The sequence below is a fragment of the Ammodytes marinus genome, assembly GCF_949987685.1.
Source record: "Ammodytes marinus genome assembly, chromosome: 12".
NCBI lineage: Eukaryota > Metazoa > Chordata > Actinopteri > Uranoscopiformes > Ammodytidae > Ammodytes > Ammodytes marinus.
Genome location: NC_137216.1, coordinates 19571650 through 19592729, shown reverse-complemented (window position 1 = coordinate 19592729; position 21080 = coordinate 19571650). Strand labels below are relative to the sequence as shown.

The 21080-nt window shown below is 44.4% G+C and overlaps 1 protein-coding gene across 1 annotated transcript in view; it reads right to left on the bottom strand.

The window, feature by feature from the left end:
• anos1 (anosmin 1) overlaps positions 1-21080 on the bottom strand; it is a 40879-nt gene that overhangs the window by 1520 nt on the left and 18279 nt on the right. The window contains exons 3-13 of the mRNA XM_080037727.1: positions 20658-20720; positions 20066-20288; positions 15248-15432; positions 14313-14442; positions 11554-11759; positions 9683-9827; positions 6917-7063; positions 4110-4198; positions 2684-2855; positions 1731-1951; positions 473-614 (exon numbers count right to left, since the gene is read on the bottom strand). Coding sequence (XP_079893853.1) covers positions 473-614; positions 1731-1951; positions 2684-2855; positions 4110-4198; positions 6917-7063; positions 9683-9827; positions 11554-11759; positions 14313-14442; positions 15248-15432; positions 20066-20288; positions 20658-20720 — 1723 coding nt within the window. The remainder of the gene's footprint in view (positions 1-472; positions 615-1730; positions 1952-2683; positions 2856-4109; positions 4199-6916; positions 7064-9682; positions 9828-11553; positions 11760-14312; positions 14443-15247; positions 15433-20065; positions 20289-20657; positions 20721-21080) is intronic.

The window sequence follows — 21080 nt, the reverse complement described above, 5'->3', positions numbered from 1 at the left end:
AATGTCTGGCGGAAGCACAGCATCTTTTCATGCTGATTTTCATTTTGTGGACAGAAGCAGCAAACTGTAAACACAACATTGAGATGGTATCTCCCCTTATAGAGTGGATGTGGCAAACTTGTTAGCAAACAGCTGCCTAAATACATCAAGCAAAGACGTCTGTTGTACCTTGAAACTATGCTAATGACTGGCAGCCAGTGAACCAAAACAGCAAACTAATAAGAAATATAAGTGTGCTGAAAGATGCCGAAATGTTCTGTAGGAACTGTTGTTATACTCTGGGGGATTCATCACTTTGAGTAGACCCCTTTGAAGTAAGGCAGCATTGTTAACCCAATTGAATAAAAAAAATAACATTAGAGGACGTGGTGAAAACCTACAGCAGTGAATCACTTAAACCCAGACAATCAAGGCACAACTCATACACTCCTAGAGTTCTTGGACATAGCAGCGACAGTGACTTTGAACTCACTGTGTTGAATGACTGGTAATATGCTGGGGGTCTGGAAGGTCTTGACTGTGGCGGGACCTTCTCCTCCGGTTGTTATGACTTGCACCTCCAGTCTGTAGTAGGTGGACGGCCGCAGGTTGGACACTACAAGCAAGTTATGATCCTGCCAAGTGAAGGAAACACATGCAATCAGTTGAAATACAACAGAACGAGCCTTTGAATTTGACAGGACTTGAATGGGACTGTGAACCAGAGTGGGGGGGGGGGGGGGGAGATATCAGCTGTGTAGCTGTCTTTGCCCAAGCCGCAGACAAAAACAAAGACTTTGTTTTCATAAGGCTTGCTGTCTCTTTCTCTTTCTCTCTCTCTCTCTCTCTCTCTGTCTTTTTTTTTTTTGCTGCCAGCTTGATAAAGTGTGCGGTGGGTGGTTTTATTTATAGACAAGCTCCAGAGGCTGGGAGGTGCAGATAGGCGGAACGTGTTGTTGATGGAGCAGATTATGTCAAAAGAGCGGCTGTTTTTTTTCTTTTCTCTCAGAGCCTCTCACGGAGGATGAAAGAGGGAAGACGTGAAGGCAGATGAAAAGGCAAAGAGGAGGAGGAAAACTTCCAGCAGGACACAACACTTCCTCAGATCTATGCCTGTGTCTGTCTACACGCCAGCGCTTATCGTTAAGATGCATGCAAAGCGGCCACAACCGTCTTATCCTGGAATCACCCTCACCTCTGACAGATGCTGTGAAATGAAATGCTGAGGAGGGAACATACATTCCCATTGCAAGGGACGATTAACTGACTTACATAATGACAAGAGAATGGTCCCCGTGGTATATGGAAAAAACTGCAGTAGTGGTGTGCTAAAACTGACCAATGTTGAAACGTTGGGACAAAGCGGAAAAACAGTCATCATTACAGAGACGCCCATAGATTGCCTCATCTGCCATCTTTAATGTAGCCTACTGTAAACACTGAGGTTTAGCCAGCAGAACCTTTATGTCATGCCTCCTGCAGCCTCCCAGTCGCCCCTCACCCAAACTATGCCGACTACAGTATATCTGAACATTATGTGAACATGTCGCACATGGACAATCTGCTGATGTGTGCAGCACATCACACAACGTCACTGACAGGTGTTTTTTTTAGTGCACACCAGAGTGTCGGACTGCATTCAAAGCAACCCAAATGAACCGCACCAAGGGCTCAAACGCTCCAAGGTTCGTTTCAACCGCACATAACAAAGCTGGTGTGAACACGCCCTTAGATTTGCTCAGAAAACTTACCGGAGGCAGGATCTGGGACTGGGATATGATGCTGTTGGGCAGGCTGTTTTGCCGGCTCTCGGTGGTGATCTCAGCCCATGTGACCTGGAAGCCTGTGATTCGCTGATGGGCAGCCACCCGGGACACACGCCACAGGAAGTTGCCGGTGATGTTTCCCTCGTTGATGGAGAAAGAGGCCGTCAGGTTCTCGGGCTTGGCCAAAACCTTTGGAAGCCCTGGAGCTGTTGACAGGACAGTAATGTCAGTCGGGGGGGGGGGGGGGGTCGATATTGAAGAAACAGTTTGATATTTGTCAAGGGAAAAACACCTATTTGTGTCTGTGCACTTACTATACAGCTACAACAAGCAAATAAAAAAGGTGGAGTCAGCAATTCTGGAAAACGGTCGTTTATCAAAATAACTTTTTGTCAAAATCAGTGAATACCTCCATAGACCCGCTACCTGCACGTACTGTAAGTGTTTTGAAAAAAAATGTGTAAATACACAGCGTAGGCTCTGTAAACTGGGATGTAAACAAAGGGTATGTAAAAAAAAAGGGGGGGGTCGCAGTAGCTGGCAGCATGCCCATTTACAGAGGCTAGGCTTTGTATTAACACTGGATGGTTTTCAGCGCACTCAGAGCATGGACAGGTAGCAAGGAACAAGAATTATCCAGAATAACGTTTTCCACCTTTTAAATAGACTATTTATAAGCTGGGTGCAGTGACTGACTGACTAACTGGCTCCATATTTACTGTATAGACATGCAATGCGGAATCTCTCATAATTTGCAAGAAAGCAAATACAAGTAAGTCCATTCCCTGAAAGGTCAAACTATATTCCCTTGAGAGTGTATAGATTTCCTTACATGATCACCATTGTAATAAGCTACAGTGTCTAATTACTGTGTCCGCACTAATACAGATCGATTCCCCCGCATTGCCCTTTAACGTGCCAAGCGGCTCAATGCTCACCTCCCTCCCCAGGACAGGGGATGTGTTTGTGGGTCTTGCTGCGGATGGTGGCGCAGGACGGGGTGAGGAAGGTGGTGCTCTCGTCCTTGGAGCGTCTCTTGGACTTGAGCATGTGAACTGTGACTTTGTACTTGCAGGAGAACAGCAGGCCCGGGAGGTTGATGTAGTTCTCCTGAGCCAAGAAACACATTATTCAGCCTTCTGATGACTTTGACATGTCACCCGGGTCAGGTCCCATGGAGCTTCAGAGATAATTAAATACACAGCAGCGCCGGGGCGGATCACATTCCCACTCCCGGGCTCAAGAACATGCCCCACATTACAGGGACCACTTTGAAACACACTCACATGGAAGAGGTTAGGCCCACATTCCTTCTATTGAATTTACAATATAAATGATTATTATTCTTTCTTTTTTTTACAGCTTCCATGTGGTATACTGTTAACACAAAAAGAGTCTTAATCAAGGAGCAGTTACCAGAGTGAATTAACGTGTGATTTGAAAAGGAGAGTGAGTGGCCTGCAAATCTATGTTAATGAATCATGTGCAGCAGACTTACACTCGTATCGAGCTCTTTTCCTCTATTGATCTAAAAAAAGAAAAGAAAAAAACACCCTTCTCGACAATTTTATCAAGGAAACACAAAAGATCTTGCTGACTAGTGGATTCAGATCTTGCATTAGCAAAAAAAAGAGATTCTACATTAACAGCGTGCTCCCTCGAGAAAGGGTGTGTGTGTGTGTGTGTGTGTGTGTGTGTGTGTGTGTGTGTGTGTGTATATTCTCTCTGATATGAAACAGCTTTGATTAAAAGTGAATGAGGGCGCTGTGCTCACATAAAAGCACAATCCTGGAATCAAAAGCCAGTGATCTATAGAAAATGGATGTATATATTTCCTAGCAACCAGAGCGCTGGTCCCCAAAGAATGTGTTGATTGCCAGGCCTCTGCCATGCTGTATCAGCCAGAGCCCCAACAGTTAACCCCGCCCCCCACCCCCTAGACTCTCCAAACCCCTTACACAGACCCCACTGCACCTCGAAAAGGAAGCCCCAAGCATGATGCATGGCTGGGGCCGTTGGAGGTGAATGATCCCCCCCCCCCCCCACCATTCCGGGAAAATGTTGTTTAAGTAAATGTGTTTTATTGGCCAACACACCACATGCCTGACCACACGACTGACTCATAATATTCAAAACAACAGCCAGTGATTTGCCCTGTGCAAATCCAAAGCAACAGGGCTTTCGGCTTTCGCTCGCTAAAGCTGTTTTCTTTAGCGGGTGCTGTCCTTTTTAAGCATCAGACAAAAGGTTAGGCGCGTGCTTTGCATAGCACACAGCCGCTGATCAAGCCATCGCTGCCTGCAACTGCACTCTGTGACCGGACCCTCGGGTTGGAAGTTATTTGTAAAAGCGGCGAGAACCAACCTGCGTGACCGATTTCTCTGGGCCGCGGGTCTCGTTGTGGCCACAGTACTCGGGCATCCACTGGACGTGGTAGCGACTCACGGTGGGGTCTGGAAACAGAGGGCAGGATAAATAATCAAGTCATTATTCAGAGATTTTTTTCCTTTTTTTAATACATTTCTATAACATATAAAGTTTCTCCATTGCAGAGGCAAAGTTCACATTAGTAAAAGTGTGGAAGATGTCCTTTGCCAGTCTAATATTACTATATCGTTGTGTATCATTGTATTACATCAATCAAAATTTCATTTGATGTATTCATGAAGCAAAAAGGGCAAACATTTACTGGTACAATCTGTTGTTTTTCTCTTCATATCGGCACATATCGTGTTGTCGAAATCACCAAACAAGCTGAAGTCTATTTCCTTCAGCAGTTTATCAAGTTGCAAGTTGTTATAAGACCATTTTAGTGTCAGAATCTTAATCGGCGCAGTAGCTTGTAACAAGCAGGTCAGCCAATTTATTGCAAGGTTGGAGGTTCAATCCCAAAGCTTCTCACTAAATTGGCCTTTAGCAGTTACAGCTTCAATGAACTCTAAACTACTCTAAATACAGTCAAATAAAAACAATTACACTTCTGCCCTCTTAACTGTGAAGGGGTTTGAGTACTTATATATCTTCAAATTGTACCTTACAGTACTTTAATGTAAATGTAGTATGTTCATGTAATGCGTAAATGCACTGCACCAACCGAAACACTATTCACATAGGAACAGTCTATACGACAGCTTGACATTATTAACTGATCGCTATCTCACAAATTACAACACTCCCTATCTGAGATCTGATATCACTTTTTCCATAATTGATGACCGCGATAACGAGACGTCTCTGGAAATAAAAGGAAACTCGAAACTTCCTTTCTTTATCTTTGCATTAGTTTATTAACATGTTTTTCCTGTTTCCTAAACCGTTCCTTTCACTGGCTGAAGGCAGAATACCCAACTCTGAAAAAAACCTTCCTGCTTCAACTCTTAAGGATGTTGCATTCTCATCACCAGCCTTGGTCACTCTGGGACACAGTGGCTCTCTGGGCTGCATCATTCACTTCCTTACTGTACAGTAGCTCCTCTCCAGCTCATCAGCTGCACTGTTTATCTGCCCATCACCCCCCATCTTCAGTTACCAGATTTTAATATTCACTCAACACTGTGTCGCTCGGATATGTGAAATACTTCAATTGAGTTATATGCTATGTTCGCCCCTCGGCGGGGGCCCGGGTTGTAGTGTGGAGATAAAAGGCGGCCCCCCCTTTGAAGGCTTAGACGTAGATCTGGCACTTGGAGCCCCCAGAGCTCTTTGGAAGCAGAAGAGAGGAATTACAGAAGGGAACCGGGAAATCGGGGAAAAAACAAACAAGATATGCTTGTGCGGGTCTGACTGAGAGAGAGGAAGTGGGATGTAAAACATGGGAAATGGGACATGGAAATCAGGTAGAGAACAGAACCCTCGGCAGTGTTCGATAAATCATGACTGGAAGCGAGCCTTAAGAAGTGCCGCCGCCGCCACCGGACTGCTGTCTATTGTCCGGGCGTTTGTGCAGACAGTGATATATTATCTGAGCTGAGTGTACAGTAAGGTTCTTGTTTTGTCTGCGGTAGAGAGAGACAGCCCAGGGGTCAGGGCTGCTTTGGATCACAGAGACAATGAGTTTTAGAGTTAAATCACGGTTCAGTTAACCTGCCCCCCCCCCCTCCTCCCTCTCCTTCCCCTTTGTCCATCACACAAACCAGATGTCCAGAGACTCCGACTCTCACCGGGCCATCTGTGTGTCTGTAATGTTTACAGTAGTGGAACGCAGGTTGTCACAATCAAAGTCAGGGTCATTCCTCAGACAAATGAACGGCAGTAATAAACACACTCACACATGCTGCGGACCAACCCTACAAGCAAGAGTCTGAAAAAGAAGCCGGACCCAGATTAACTCTGCTGTGCAACACCGTGATTCCCCAGCCATGCTTGATCCCCCGTCAGCATCACTCAACTCTCTGAGTCCCAGCCAAACTCTCTCCAACAGCTCCGGGCCAACTCTATCTTCTCCTCTTCTCTCTCTCTCTATCTTCTCTCTCTCACACTCTGATTCAGCAGTTGGTGTCTCACCAGGCCTCTCCCCCAGCCAGGGTTTGCATTCTTGACTCTAAGATGTGGAGTTTGGCTAAGGCGATGACATATATTAGTAACATAACATAGACCAGTGAATGGGACTTGACAGGTTACCCTGAGAGCATGGCTTTCAAGGTTTCCATATTTCCACTCTGGTATTAACAGAGAGGGGTTGGGGGGGATGGATGCCGCTGGGACAGGCATTCCTATACGCTTTAACCCCTTGCGGAGCTGCAACCCAACGGCTGTCTCCGGTCCCTATGACATCAGGTCTTGTAAAACAGAGCGGGCCCGCTTCAACGCTAAGGCAAAGGGCGAGGATCTATTAAATACAGCTGTCAATAAATCCCATCGCAAAAGGCTCAGGCTCTGTGCGTTTATTGTTCTTCGCTAAACGGTGGCTCCGCTTTAGCCGGGCCATGCGCAGGTTTACGCCAAACTAACCGAGCGCGCGCATTACTCAGCCTCGCACAGTGACACATTGTTTCATTTATTTCATTCTGATGCTACATTTATAAAAAGGAATCTTCCATTGTTTTGAGTGAACTGAGAATCAGCCCTAACACTTTATTACGGTTTACATGGGTCAAAGTGATTGATGGGCATAATGGGGTGCTAATTGGATTCTAACAATGCTATAAATCAACACAGTGTGTAGCACATACCTCCCCGGTTCTTCCAGTAGACACGGACCTGCAGCTGGCCGTCCTGGTAGAAGGGCGTGCCCACCTCGAGTGGGCCAGAAGGCCGTTTGGCCATGGTCGAACCAAGAGGGGATATCTCCTCCTTCTTTGACTTCAGCACGGGTTTTACTGGAAAGAGAAAGGAGACATTTTTGCTGCTGTAGCTCAGATCTAACAGTGACTGTGTTGTGGCAAAACTCTCCAGCGTGGAAACAGAAACACACAATTATTTCTTTGTAAGATCACATCACTTACAACGCGCTCTTTATTCATAAATGTGGTGCAACTGGATGGGTACACACACACAGTGCTAACACTGCCAAGGTTAGAGGTTCAATTCCCTCTAGGGCCACGCATGCTTTTAAAATGTACACAGGCATTGCACTGAGGCTTGTTCTGTGCCTCCTGAACACACAGGAGCTCCGAATGATTGCAGATGTGCCGTCAGCGTACCTTGGCCTTTCCTGCTTTCTGCTATTCTCATGATGATTGTTTGCCTGAAGACTTTCAGTAATTTAGGGAAATTAAAATCTCAAGGAACACAAACAAATAAAACAAAATTGGATTCTGCAAAGTTGGCTCGGCCAATGCCATGTGCAATCACAAAAGTGCAAGCGCCTCCAGATTTTTGTTTGAGTTCAGGTTGTGCGTGACCTTGCATGTGACTCTTAAATGCTACTACCATGACATTGTGGTTACCACATAACTTTGGCTATGTACGTTTCTGAGTGGACCAATACTGAGGTGTTTTGGGTAAGAATCCACCGAATGGCTTATATACATGCACAAACATATACACATATTTATATATATATATATATATATATATATATATATATATATATATATATATATATATATATATATATATATATATATATATATATATATTAGTGGTGGGCCGTTATCGGCGTTAAAGTGCTGCGTTAACGCCAGACTCTTATCGGCGATAAAAAAAATATCGCCGTTAATCTCTTATTCCACCTCCTGTTCGGCTCAGGGAGCCAGTCATTTGTACAGTTCAGCTTAGACTCGGCCGTAAAGCTGCTGCACACACACACACACACACACACACACACACACACACACACACACACACACACACACACACACACACACACACACACACACACACACAGACACACACGCTGCATGTCAGAGACGAGGGGCGAAGCTTCTCTCACACACCCGCCGCTCTCTCTCTCTCCATCACTTGCCCACGACACAATCGGGTATTGGAACGCAGGGTGGGTGTGTGTGGCCACCGGTCGCCACGTGACTATAAGTTTCCAAGTTTTAAACACTTCTATCTCTTCAACGTCAACGTCACCGTACCCGAATCCTAAATATCCCCATAGCAGACGCTATATTTCATCGGGGGGAAAACTTTGTTTTGCGCCACAGTTCGACTCGGCCGTAATGCTGCTGCACACACACACACACACACACACACAGACACAGGCACAGGCACACACACACGCTGCATGGCAGAGACGAGGGGCGCTACCAAAAAGACGAGAGGAGCGGTTGGAGCAGTTGGAGAGTTTAGAGACACATGCGCGCACATTTATTTACATAAAATCGCAATCGCAGTCACTTGTGCAGTTATGTAAAATGTTTCACTAAGGAAAATGACAGAAAAAGTAACGCACAGTGACTTTGATGAGTAACTTTAATCTGATTACTGGTTTGGAGATAGTAACGCGTTAGATTACTCGTTACTGAAAAAAGAGGTCCGATGCCGGTAACGCGTTACTATGTAACATCTTGTTGAACATTATTTATTTTCATCACCAATTATCATAGTAGAACAGCTTCCTCAAGCAGTTTGTGATGCATGTTGGAAACAGGAGATGAGCCCCTGGTCTGATGCGCCACCTGGCTTGAGAAACACGTTCTCAAAGACTTACTTTGAGTCATTATTTAGGAGCACAGACATATTATGAATGAATTCAAATGAGCCATTTTAATCTAGATTAATCTAGATTAATTCCAAAATTAATCTAGATTAATCTAGATTAAAAAAATTAATCTATGCCCACCTCTAATATATATATATATATATATATATATATATATATACATATATATATATACACACACATATATATATATATATATATATATATATATATATATACACACACATATATATATATATATATATATATATATATATATATATATATAAACACTCAGAGTCAGCCATGCTAGCAACTCTGTGAGGCTAAATTCTACTGTTTAGCAGGATTACCACATTTACCATCTTGGTTTAGCGTGTTAGCATAGAATTTGCAATTTTGCTCAAACACAAAGTACCTATGGGTATAAGGAGAATGCATTAGTTTGGTAAAAATGTGGCCATAAACCAAAATGTTGACCTAATGATAGCACTCAATGAACCGTCAGGAGATCCCCAAAGTGATTACAATTCATCCTGAGGGAGAAATGTATGTCTGGACCAAAATATTCCAGTTTCAAAATCCATTAAAAAAATGTCATGCCATTTCATTTTGAAAGCTAAACACAGTATGTTAACCTCACGGTGGCACTAGAAGATCATCAACAAAATCATTAGGATTAATATTCTGCGGACAATGAATGTTTGCACAAAATTTCCCATCAATAAATCAATCTGGCCCAAAACAATGGCCTGACTGAGCGACACATCGGTCCCAAATGGCTTGAGGGAAACATAACAATTCTAACAGCTGAAAGAGCAACATAAAAATGAGCACCTATGCTTACCTGACTCATTATTCTGGCTGGTGCTGAAGTGGAGGGAAGCCTTGGAGCTCTTCAGACGCACCTGTCCCCAGTAGGTGACAGCCTGCAGCTCCACAGTGTAACTGCTGTTTTGTTGGAGCCCCTCCAGATCCACCCAGCTCTGAGCCTGCGACGACAGAAAAAAAACTTGCATGTTGGCATTGTGTGTGATTATTTTTTTTTCTTTCTTTTTTTACCACTACTGTCACTTGATACTCCTTCCAAAGGCCTGTCATTGTCCCCAGTCGTAGTTCCAGCTCAGCTCAGCCTGGGCCAAGCCTTTGCCGGGGCCTGTGGGAAAGCCCTAGCTTATTAAGAACACATGTGGGGCTGAAGGAGGTATATATGGTGGCGGGCCTGAGATAGCCTTTGGGGTCCTTTTGAGGGAGCCATGTTATCGAAGCCTCCCAGGGTTTCTCCTCACTGTTGTTTGACTTGCAGCATTCCACCACCAGCGTGAGCCTGATGAGTTCTTGTTATTGACTGTGCTGTGTTTTGACATTCTTCTGCCAGCAGGGCATGCTTTCAAAAGCCCCGAGGTGCCAAAGTGGAAACCAGTAGTACATGTGTCAATAGGTGTCTGGTGTCTCTCACCTCTATCTCCTCATGTGCCACATCTGCTACGCATTTCATAAACTAATTCAGGAGAAGACTCTATGGAGGTGTGTGTGTGAAACCGTCTAGACAATCCGTCTTTCTGCCCCGAGTCCCTCTAATGAAAAAATGCTCTTCCCAGGTACTGCACCACAGGTATGTGCTATCACATGTTACTGGATGTATTGTGCAAACCTTTCAGTACGAAATATATTATGATTTTCAGTCTGTGATTTATGTCTTTGAGGACAGTCCATGATGTAGTTATATGTTTGATCTAGTAGGTCAATGTCTGTGGTTTTCTTAGATGTCCAAGTTGGAGAATCCAACTTTGTGGGCTCTTAGCATAGCATGTTTGTGTAAGCTTTCATAACCAAATGATATCTACCCCTGTTCTTTGAGATCGCATGTGAAGACAAAAGGCAAATTAAATCTTCTCTCTAACTGGGCCAGATTGTTGTGAATGTTCCAATGCAAACTAAAGTGTTCCGAGGTAGGGATCAATGATATTCTTCTTTTTAAACATGATATTCAAACCATTATTTGATGATGTATTTTGGATTTCATCTGTTCGGTCCATGTTTAACAGTCTTCCTTTTAGATGAAATATACTGTGAGCATTAAAGCAAAAAGATAACAACAGTAGAGGGAACTGTGAGTATAGTTACATAACCACTTGACTTTGAAGCTGCTCTGATCTATTCTAAATTCTAAAAAATAAACCACTTCAGATATGGCTGAATTACACAATCAAAAAACTGAGTAGGAGCAAACAAAAAAGTTCCAAAATGCCAACTGCAAAAATAAATAAATAGTGTGCGCACATAACAAATTGAGATATTCAAGAAAGCCCAGACATTGAAATCATGATGAATCACTATACATAGGGCTATTTATCACACCTAATGTGTTTTCATTCAACGCTACACAGTGCATTTAAGGGCTTCTTTCATCAGTATCAGGAAATAAAAAGAGTGAAGAACACATTGTATCAATCTCTGGGTTGTGATTGATCGCCTCGTAAGCATACATAAATAAATGCAACTCTCATTCTGTGCTTATCATTTTTTTCTTCCACTGCAGGCAGGCCTACAGGGATATTAACAGCAATGTGTTGAGGGCCTAGCGGAGAGGAAGACGCTGAGATAATCCTGGACGAGAGAGCCTGTGTGCTCTTAGAGAGGAAAAAAGGAGAGCGAGAGAAAAAAAAAACGAAAACACATCACTTAGACAGGGTGAGTGAGACCAGCATTATTTACCCCGTTGGTGGTCTTTCTCCTTTTCTTCTTGGATGGCACCATGGACTTGGTAGGCACTGTCCAGCTCCAGAAGACTTTGTAGTGATGTATGGGGATGTCGGGCTCCTCTGGCAGGCTCCAGTTCAGACGAGCTGTCACCAGGCCTTCCTCGCCCAGCGTCACATTGCTGACACGCAGACTGTCCGGGCTGGGAGGGGCCGACGGATCTAAAGGAACGAAAAAGAAGAAACAAAACACTTTGTCAGCGCTAACAGATTGTATAGTACTGTACATCTGCAGACATTTAACTGAAAGGAAGAATACAAAGAGGGCCTCCTCTGGTGCTTTGGATGTGACAAATCTTTGGGCCGAGGCGGTGTAATTTCAGGTCGAAATGCATTACAAGCCTCCGACACCTTTCATCACTTGAGGCTTAGCACATCGCAGTTTGAGGAAAGGAGGGAGGGGGGACTAGTACGACACTGTGTAAAGTAATTAGTCCTCTGCTGACAATCTGCCGTGAGATGTTATGACAGGTGTCATGTCACGTCCATGACAGCGTTTTTTCGGCAGTACCGAGAGCGCGGGTCAGGGGGTTAGCAAACACATGCTGCTCACTTTGGCTCCTACACTAAACATTCCAGTATTCTGTGTGTGTGTGTGTGTGTGTGAGTGTGTGTGTGTGTGTGTGTGTGTGTGCATGCGTGTGTGTGTGTGTGCGTGTACATGACCACAAACAGTAAAGCCGGTTCTGAGCTTGTACGTACGCGCTGTGAACCCAGCCTACTGCTGCCTGCCTGCTGATGTCAGAAAAGCCAGGGCCACATGCCAGACGCCAGACCGCGGGGAATAGCCCTGTAATGAGAAAATGATTCACGCCACAGCCACTGTTGGCTCTCTCTCTCTCTCTCTAATTCTCTCTCTCCATCCCTCTCTCTCTCTCTCTCTCCCTGCCCTCTCCCCACCTGTAACACATTTAATCCTGTCCAGAAAAAGAAAAAAACACAGATTGGACACATCGGTTCTCCATACCAGCTGATGTTGGCGGCGAAAGATAAATAAAGCAGTCAAGCTCTTACAAATTGCCCTAACAAAAGTGTAGTGGTGCAAAATTGCAATCAGATGATATGGCCCGCGCTATACAAATAACAATGGCATGACAGAATGGCCAAGGAGCTCATCAAATCCATGACAGCTCCCATCAATCTATCAGCGTTCTGGCACTGATTGGCCTGATTGGAGATCGCTTTCCAACCCCCGCAGCAGAATCCTTTTCCCCACCTGGTGTGTGGATGTGTGTCTGACAGCCATCCAGAACGCTCTGGGGAGTGGATGTGTGACGAAGGACTGACAGAACAGGTCAAAACACACACCAGCAAACACACCAATACTTTTTTTTATATACGCAGGTTTTGGCAGAATATGAAAAGTACTGAACGTCTGCCAGTGTTCCTCTACTTTAAAAACAAGACTTCATACATATCGAATGAATGAATAAAAGAACACATGTTTGATAATCTATGTTACGTCCAATGCAGATCCTATTCTACATGATATACATAAACAGATGCTGAACTCGGGTGGGCTGCGTGAAGCCGGACTGGTGGGCAGTGCACATGGCTCAGCCTCCACACACGTCAAACCAAACACACCGTATCTGATCTGGATCCCATTCAATCTAGATACAATATTATACTAGCAAAAAACTGTAATCCATGGGAACCCAACAACAATTTGCCATTGGCTTTTGACAAATGTCATCTGCGGTACAACGCTAGCGTCATTCAACATCATGGAGCGGAGCAGCGACGCGGGATACTATCAGAGCTCCTTCGCTAATCTGTGGCAAAGATCTGAAGCGTGCCTTACGTTTGCGTCACTCCCTTTGGAAGCAAGACAACACTTGCATTCATTTGAAACCTGCAATATCCTGACTAATTCAGACGTATTACATTTTATATGACTGGTAAAGAGGGGGAAACCCCTGCTTTGAAGACATAAACGAAGATCTGGTTGCAACACAGAGGAGAAATGTTTCCCCCACCCAGTCCCTACTCATTACTCCACATGAATTACCCTTTCCATTTAGCTCAGTGGGTAAATGTGTGGAAACTGTGGAGGGTGGGGGATTCAGAGGTTTAATACCTGAATACTGTTTAAAAGCAACACATTTGAGAATCGTCAGTCAGAGGTACTAAATGTATGTGCCTTTGCCAAGCTTATGTCAGTCGTAATCAGCTCTCTGCTGCTGTATGGAGCTATAGAGGTGAACAACATGGGAGGGGATCGCACAAGAGGGTAAATAAGATCTCACGAAAGAAATATGTCTTTGAGTCTTCTAAAGAAATGCAAGTTGCAAGGTGTGGGTGAATTAAAGCGTAAACATATTTAAATATCCTTTTTTTATTTAACGAAACATCACTTATATGAGTGGGGTGATGAAGAAGGCTTGGCTGACATGCAGAGGACTTGGGTTTGTTTGTCGGGATAAGAATTCTAATTGGGTTTTTTTTTTTTATATATATAAACACTTTCTCAAAGGCTACACCTGTTCCAAGGTCTTAACCATAACAAATGGAGGGCAGTGGGTGTCAAACAGGAACTAAGTCACAAAGCAAGGCCACACACACACACACACACACACACACACACACACACACACACACACACACACACACACACACACACACACACACACACACACACACACACACACACACACACACACACACACACACACACACACACACACACACACACACAGACACACAGACACAGACCTCTTGAGGAGCGGAAGTGTTTGCTGGGCGCAGTGAAGCCGCGGGTGCCGTGGACGTTGACTGCGGCCACTCTGAACTGGTACCATCTGCTGGCTCTGATGTCGGCCAGTTGGACGCGCTCCTCTGCAGTCTGTGGGACAGATGGGGGGATGAGAGCAAACCGCAGGGGTCAGGGTTCACGCAGGGTCACAGCTCCAATGTGAGTTTTGCTGCCACATCAGTCATCTCTGTGTGTGTGTGTGTGTGTGTGTGTGTGTGTGTGTGTGTGTGTGTGTGTGTGTGTGTGTGTGTGTGTGTGTGTGTGTGTGTGTGTGTGTGTGTGTGTGTGTGTGTGTTTCTCTTTGGCCAAACTTTCAAAGACACTGCGACTGTGTGAGCATTGGGAATGAGCAACCGCGTGCAACAGGCCTGTCAGTGCAGCGCAGCTCTTTGACACAAATCCCCAAAGGTCTGATCAAAGACCTGCACTCACATGACAACATTTGGCGAGATCTTTAAAGGTGCACTGTGTAACTTTGGGTACATCAGAGAAGTGAACATTTTCTAAAGGTATATTCTCATAACTGAATAAGCAAACTTTCCTTCACAAGAAAATGTGATCGCTGGAACACTGTTTGAAGTTAGAAAGGTCCCTGAAAAGTTCCTGTTTCACTGTTGTTGTTTACAGCAGCAGGGCACACAGTTTGGTTTACGAACATATTCCAGTCTTACATTTGGTTCCGGGTTCCTCAAAGTTTTGATTTATAATGATAGAATGATTCAATACTAAGAATTACATGTAGAGAAAATATGTTTTGTAAAGTAACTGCAGGCTCTGTGAATTTAAACAAATCCCCCCCCTCTCCTCTGAAACGGCATAGTGCACCTTTAAGACAGAAAAAAAGAACTTTCATCTTACTGACATGCTTCAGTATATTCTTTGGTAGATTTCCTACCTGTGCCACAGTCTGCCACTCTGTTGCATCGTCCTCACTCGGGTGGATGCCATAGTTCCAGCGGCGCTGCACCACATAGAGGACTGGCTCCACGGAGATGTTGAACTTTGAGGACCAGCGGATCTCCAGCTGACCCGACGGATGCTCCAAAAACACCAGCTCTTTCCTGGGCTTCAGAGGGACTCCTAAAGTAAAGTAGAAAGCAAAAGGAAAACGATACGGCGACAGGATTTAATATCACACCGCTGCTTTGGAAAATTCTAGGTGAAGTTCACCATAAACCATTTTTTTTTTGTTTGTAGTTTCTTGGGGTGGAAAGATAGATGACACCATCAGATCTGGACGGGTGCAGAATTTTTTTTTACGAAAATGAGACATGACCTCACCGCAATAGATTTAATACACGCTGCGGGTCAACAGTATCATCTTTCTACTGTGACAGATCGTGATATTTCCTGGCCTGGAGGGATGTGTTTTAGTAGCTGCGCTTCTTAGCAATGACACACACAGTTTGCGTCTAGGTATGCGAAAGATGGCGCGCGTTAACGTCTCTCTCTTCCCTCTCTTGCGGACACACAACACCACCAGTGCAAAAACATACACACACTTATATGTAAATGGTCATTTGCATCGTTGCACTTCACATGGAGCCTCCCTGACGAAAGTCTATGTGGCCATGTGCAATAAATTAGACGTTTATTAAGTGCAGGACCGGGCCAAAATGCTCAGCCAAGTCACACCGACTCTCCCCGAGTGAATTTATTGCTAGCCGGGACGTAGTGAGTTGTTGATTGAGCGTTGGGCATAGTGATAATGAGATGGAGATTGGAAAAGCGAGGTTTGGAAGTACAGGAGAAGGCTGAATACATCCCACAGTTCTCAATAAATCACCTAGCACTCCAGACCGTTATGTTGGACCTCTGTCGCTCTGCCAAGCGGCCTAACACTGCTCAGTATCACAGACGCGCTCAAGGCTACTGTGCTTCGTGCCGGTAAACAACATAATCAAGATTGTGTTTTGTATGCAGAGCGCTTGATGTACTTATATCTCTATTCAGTCTGCACACAGGGCACGTAAAAGTGATTGATTGATCCAATAAAATACTGCAAGATAGAGGAAGATCCTTGGGCCACATGCATATGGATTCAGTGTTTCGTTTTGTGCCGCTGATAACAGCTTTCTGCATACTAACAGCTGGGGGTCATTGTGCTGTGGTTTCGCAGCTCCACATTTGAGTTTGTGTGTGTGTGTGTCCATGTGTGCAAAAAAACTTGTCACTTTTCCGGCACAATAACGAACACCAAGGTAACCACAGCATTCCTCCTCTCCTCTCCCTTAGCTCATCTGCAAAGCAATAAACCACACATGCATAAAAATACAAACACACACACACACACACACACACACACACACAATCTCTCTCTTCCGCAGAATGTTAGGAGGGCAACAAATTCACTTTCCCCTCAGCTTGCTCTTTCCAAAGATAACTTTTGGGTCGAGTTTGGTCCAAGAATCATACACCGTTCAATTTTTTTTTTCAATGGCCCCCACGCTTCCTCCAAAAACCATGATGTAACTCCTGCTGAAGCACGATCAAGAGTACGACTTCCATTCATGTCTTAATCATGCCAATGATTACACTCCAGGAATATAATTCTCAATACTCACGCACATACTGTCATAGTGACTGCTATGATTACAGGGGGGGTGGTTGAGGAAGACTCTACAAATACCGCAAGGATTTACCGTAAACTACGGATGGCTGATGGGCTAATTAACTGACTGACTTGTTGTGACACGGTGAGGAGAACTCTTGCCTGAAATAAATAAGTTTCCTTTGAATTCGCCCTGATGACAACATTTTTCACATATTCTTTGTGTTTACCAACCCCCCGGCGCCTTTCCCAGTTTCTCTCACGGTAAATAGTGTAGAACTGTGTGCAGCCATTTTGATCGGAAAACATGCGTAACAAGTCGGGCTGCATCACATGTGGTGCTATTTCTTGCAACAAGGAACAGTGAAAGTAAAGAGGGATATGCAAATGAAAGAAATAGAAGAGCCTCATAAACCACCTATACCCATATATGCCCAGTGTATTTTATCTGAGGCACACCTCTGCAAATAAAACACCATGGAGACATTACATTACACAACAGCAGTAGGGCTGCACCGTTTGAATCACTATTATTCTCCTCGAGAATTTATATTACGATTCTCTCATACAATTCTTATTTCTTTGGACAAAAACATTTACTGACACTCAGTCACCCTAAAAACATAGAATGTAAAGTAACAGCTTTGATATAGATACATAAAACCTAACACCCAGTCAGCCAACCAACCAATGTACCGCAGTCTACAGTATCAACATGTTAGGGGTTCCATGCAAATACTTGCAAGTTCCAACATCTATTGAGTTGTTTTCTTGAATGTAACATTAATACCTTGTTTTGTGTTTTACATTGTGTTGCTGATTGTCATTTATACAGCAGCTGAAAATGTTCACAAACAAAGCAGTGTGAACATTCAGCGTGACTTTAATGCATAGGGGGAATATGATCGAGAGAATCGTCATGATTTATAAAATGAGATCGCATAGATATATGAATCGAGATCAAGATTCTTTTTTCAGATAACTTGTGCAGTCCTACACAGCAGCAGTCACATCAAAAGCCCAGTGGGAAGCCCAGTGTCTCACTCACACACTGAAGTTTTTTTTCTGCGTCAGTGACCCGCACATGAGGCCAGGGACCCTAACCTGAAGACACACACGCACACATCTGAGAGTGATCTGAGTGAAGGGGGGAAACGCTCCATTTCTCCCCGCTTGTGTTTGCTAATGGCTTCCAGCATCATGGCTCATCATCACGAGCACACAGAGCGAATACACACACACAGAAACAATTACGCTCTTCAAACCATGAGCGGCTAATTAGACCTTTAACACCGACGACCGGGACAGGAATTCCAATCCGGAATTCCAACCAAATGCTCATGAGTGCCATGAGTTCAGTCAGTGCTTTTCGGAACCAAATCAGCATGTACATAGGGCTGCTTGATTTGAAGGCCTCACAGTTCCGGTGAATGGTTTTCATTGAATCGGATGGCTTTATTGATATGTTTCAAGGTTACGCCTGCTTTCATCTTCGCCTAATGAAACGTGCTGTGTGTCCCTCAGGATTCTTTTCCAAAATCAAATACTCAAAATACTAGCGCGCTCAACTGTGTGCACGCGTCTTAGAAAATTCTAAATCACATGCGCTCCACTCCCGCGCCTCTCTTGACTTAAGAACAATAGACGCGCATCAGAGCATGCTGACTCTTTACTGCAGTGAGATTCAAAAGCATACACAGTTACAGTCTATCAGTGCTGCGGTTTAGGGGCTTGACTAAGAACCATCTTCTTTCTCTGCTCTCACTTTAACATCTCCCCCTAGCTTTGTTTTGGCCTGAGGCTGCCAGCCAGATAGTGTATATAATGTAGTTTCAGCTCTTCCGTCTCTTTGAGTTCAGAGGCTCTTGGTTGGTTTAGCTCACATAACGACTCAGCACCCTTTAGAACATCAGGCCGCCTTGGGCAGCGCATTTTAACACTGTTTCAACGGAGAATAAGGTTCCTCGGTACATCTGTGTCTGTGAGCCCCCTCCAGCTTAAATGGAAATTTTCCAGTCGGAAAAAAGTATATTTCTTATACAACAGAAACAGCATGAGGGATGTGTGTGGGCAGTGTACAATGCAAAGCGATGACGTACAGATTAATGATTATAAGCGAGCTGTCAGAAATTGCTCGAGGTAATCGGCAATTTGCGTCACTGTGAGGATTGAGAAAACACGGGTTGAAAGACAGATTAATTGGTTCACTACCACTTATAAATAATTGTGTAAAACTGCAACAGTTAATCACATTAAAAACATGATGTTTGCCTTGGACTCTTACCAGATATGAAAATGAATTTATTGAACAGGATAAATAGCCTAGAGATGGAGGGAGTTATCCAGGATTCAGCTGACGAACCATGTTAATTTGGATTGGAAACTGTCCCAAGCAATAATTATATAAACTTCCTCTAATAAATATCTTCATATTATGATGTTTCCTCATCATAAATTACCAGTGGATTTGAAGATGCATTAACTGAGTTATTTAGCAGCATAAGGGCAACAGGAACAAGTTGTAAAACAGTTTTGAAATATCACCATCTTTTAGTTAAATATGCCAAACCTGCTAGCAACGAGTTGCTTATTTACAAATCCAGAAGATACATAGCAACATTCTCTCTTAAAGCTCTGCTTTTGGTCTGTACCAACTCCAATTGAAAATATTGGACTTTTTAGTTGCTAAACGCTACAATGTGTTCATCAGCTTGTCTCAGCAGGTAGTTAACAGTGGGTTTTAAGGTCTCCGTCACAGACACAATGTGTTTAGCATCAAAGTAATGCATTTTTCGACAGTAGACAGAAGGAGTGATATAAAACCAAGGAACAGAAACAGTCAGCTGTTGCATGATGAGTTGGAGGCAACAGGTTGCCCACATCCAAATCCTCAGCAAAGATAACCAACTCCTTTTAACAGTAACGTGAAGTTGTATGGAAAATTGCAACAATGGCTATAATGTTAACAGATACCCAAGTTGTTTTCTTACAAAGTACTCACTGTGGTATTCATCAAACCACATGTGTGTATCAGGTGACCACGGGTGTCTCAAACTCAACCAGGACTGAAATCCTAGGGACTATACAGTATATAACTCAAAAGAACGATTAGTTGTGGCGATATTATTGTGTGATGCAGAGTTTATCTTTTTTGAGTATTACCTTTGTAGAGGTTCTTTGGCAGCTGGCAGGTGTGGCCACAACCGTTGGAGCAGCACTTCTTCACGGCAGAACACTCTCCATCCTCCTCGCAGCTCTCCACGCAGGCCGCCGCGAAGCCGCTGGCCTTCTCCGGGGCCGGACAGTCGCCTTGCTTCACGCCCTCCACTGACTTCAGGAACTCACAGCTCGTCAGACACTCATAGTGCTTCTTGGGAAAGAGGGGCTAAGGAGAGAGAGAGAGGAGGGGGGGGGGTAGGAGGGTGGAGAGGAAAAATATATGTCAGATTACTTAGTGAGACCAACCTGCCTGGCTGGCTGGCTGCTGCGAAACAGGCAGCCCTGTGAGCTAACAGGGATTGTCCTGTTTACATTTTAGCTTATGACTCACTGGAGCGGTGATTACATTAGACGGCTTTGATTCAGCCTCACAGTGAGAGAGAGGGGTGCTCGTTATATATTGTGCTGCAGAAAGAGTCACTTCACACTCCTCTCAAACTTTCCTCTCGTTGAATTTTCCCACTAAGTATATGAACAAGAAGAAAAAAAACACTTGAATCTGAGGCCACTATGGCATTTTGTGGCAGTGACATACCTCGCATAAATCCTGGCATTGATTTTCCTTCAGGTCCCAGGATTCCTTGCAGGGCTCCAGGCACTGTGAAAAAAGGAGAATGGTGTCAGTTTCTTCAAAGGGGCCCAGCCACATCAAAGAGCCACTGCGCTGTGGAGATGGGGCTTTTTCTGTGTGCTCGCGCGCTGGCTGCCTGACAGGCACCTCACTCAGAGCCACTTCCCCCTCCCTGCCTGCCTGCCTGCCTGCCTGCCTGCCTGCCTGCCTGCCTGCCTGCCTGATTGCGCGCTTGCGACAACCTACTAGTCACACCTCTTTTCGTTACAGATGCGCCGCATATAGCTTCAAAGGGCCATCAACAATCCTCTACAAAAGCAAACACGGGGCAGAGGGGTCCATTATCAGCAGCAGAGGCACACCCTTTCTTTCTTCTAGAAATCTACT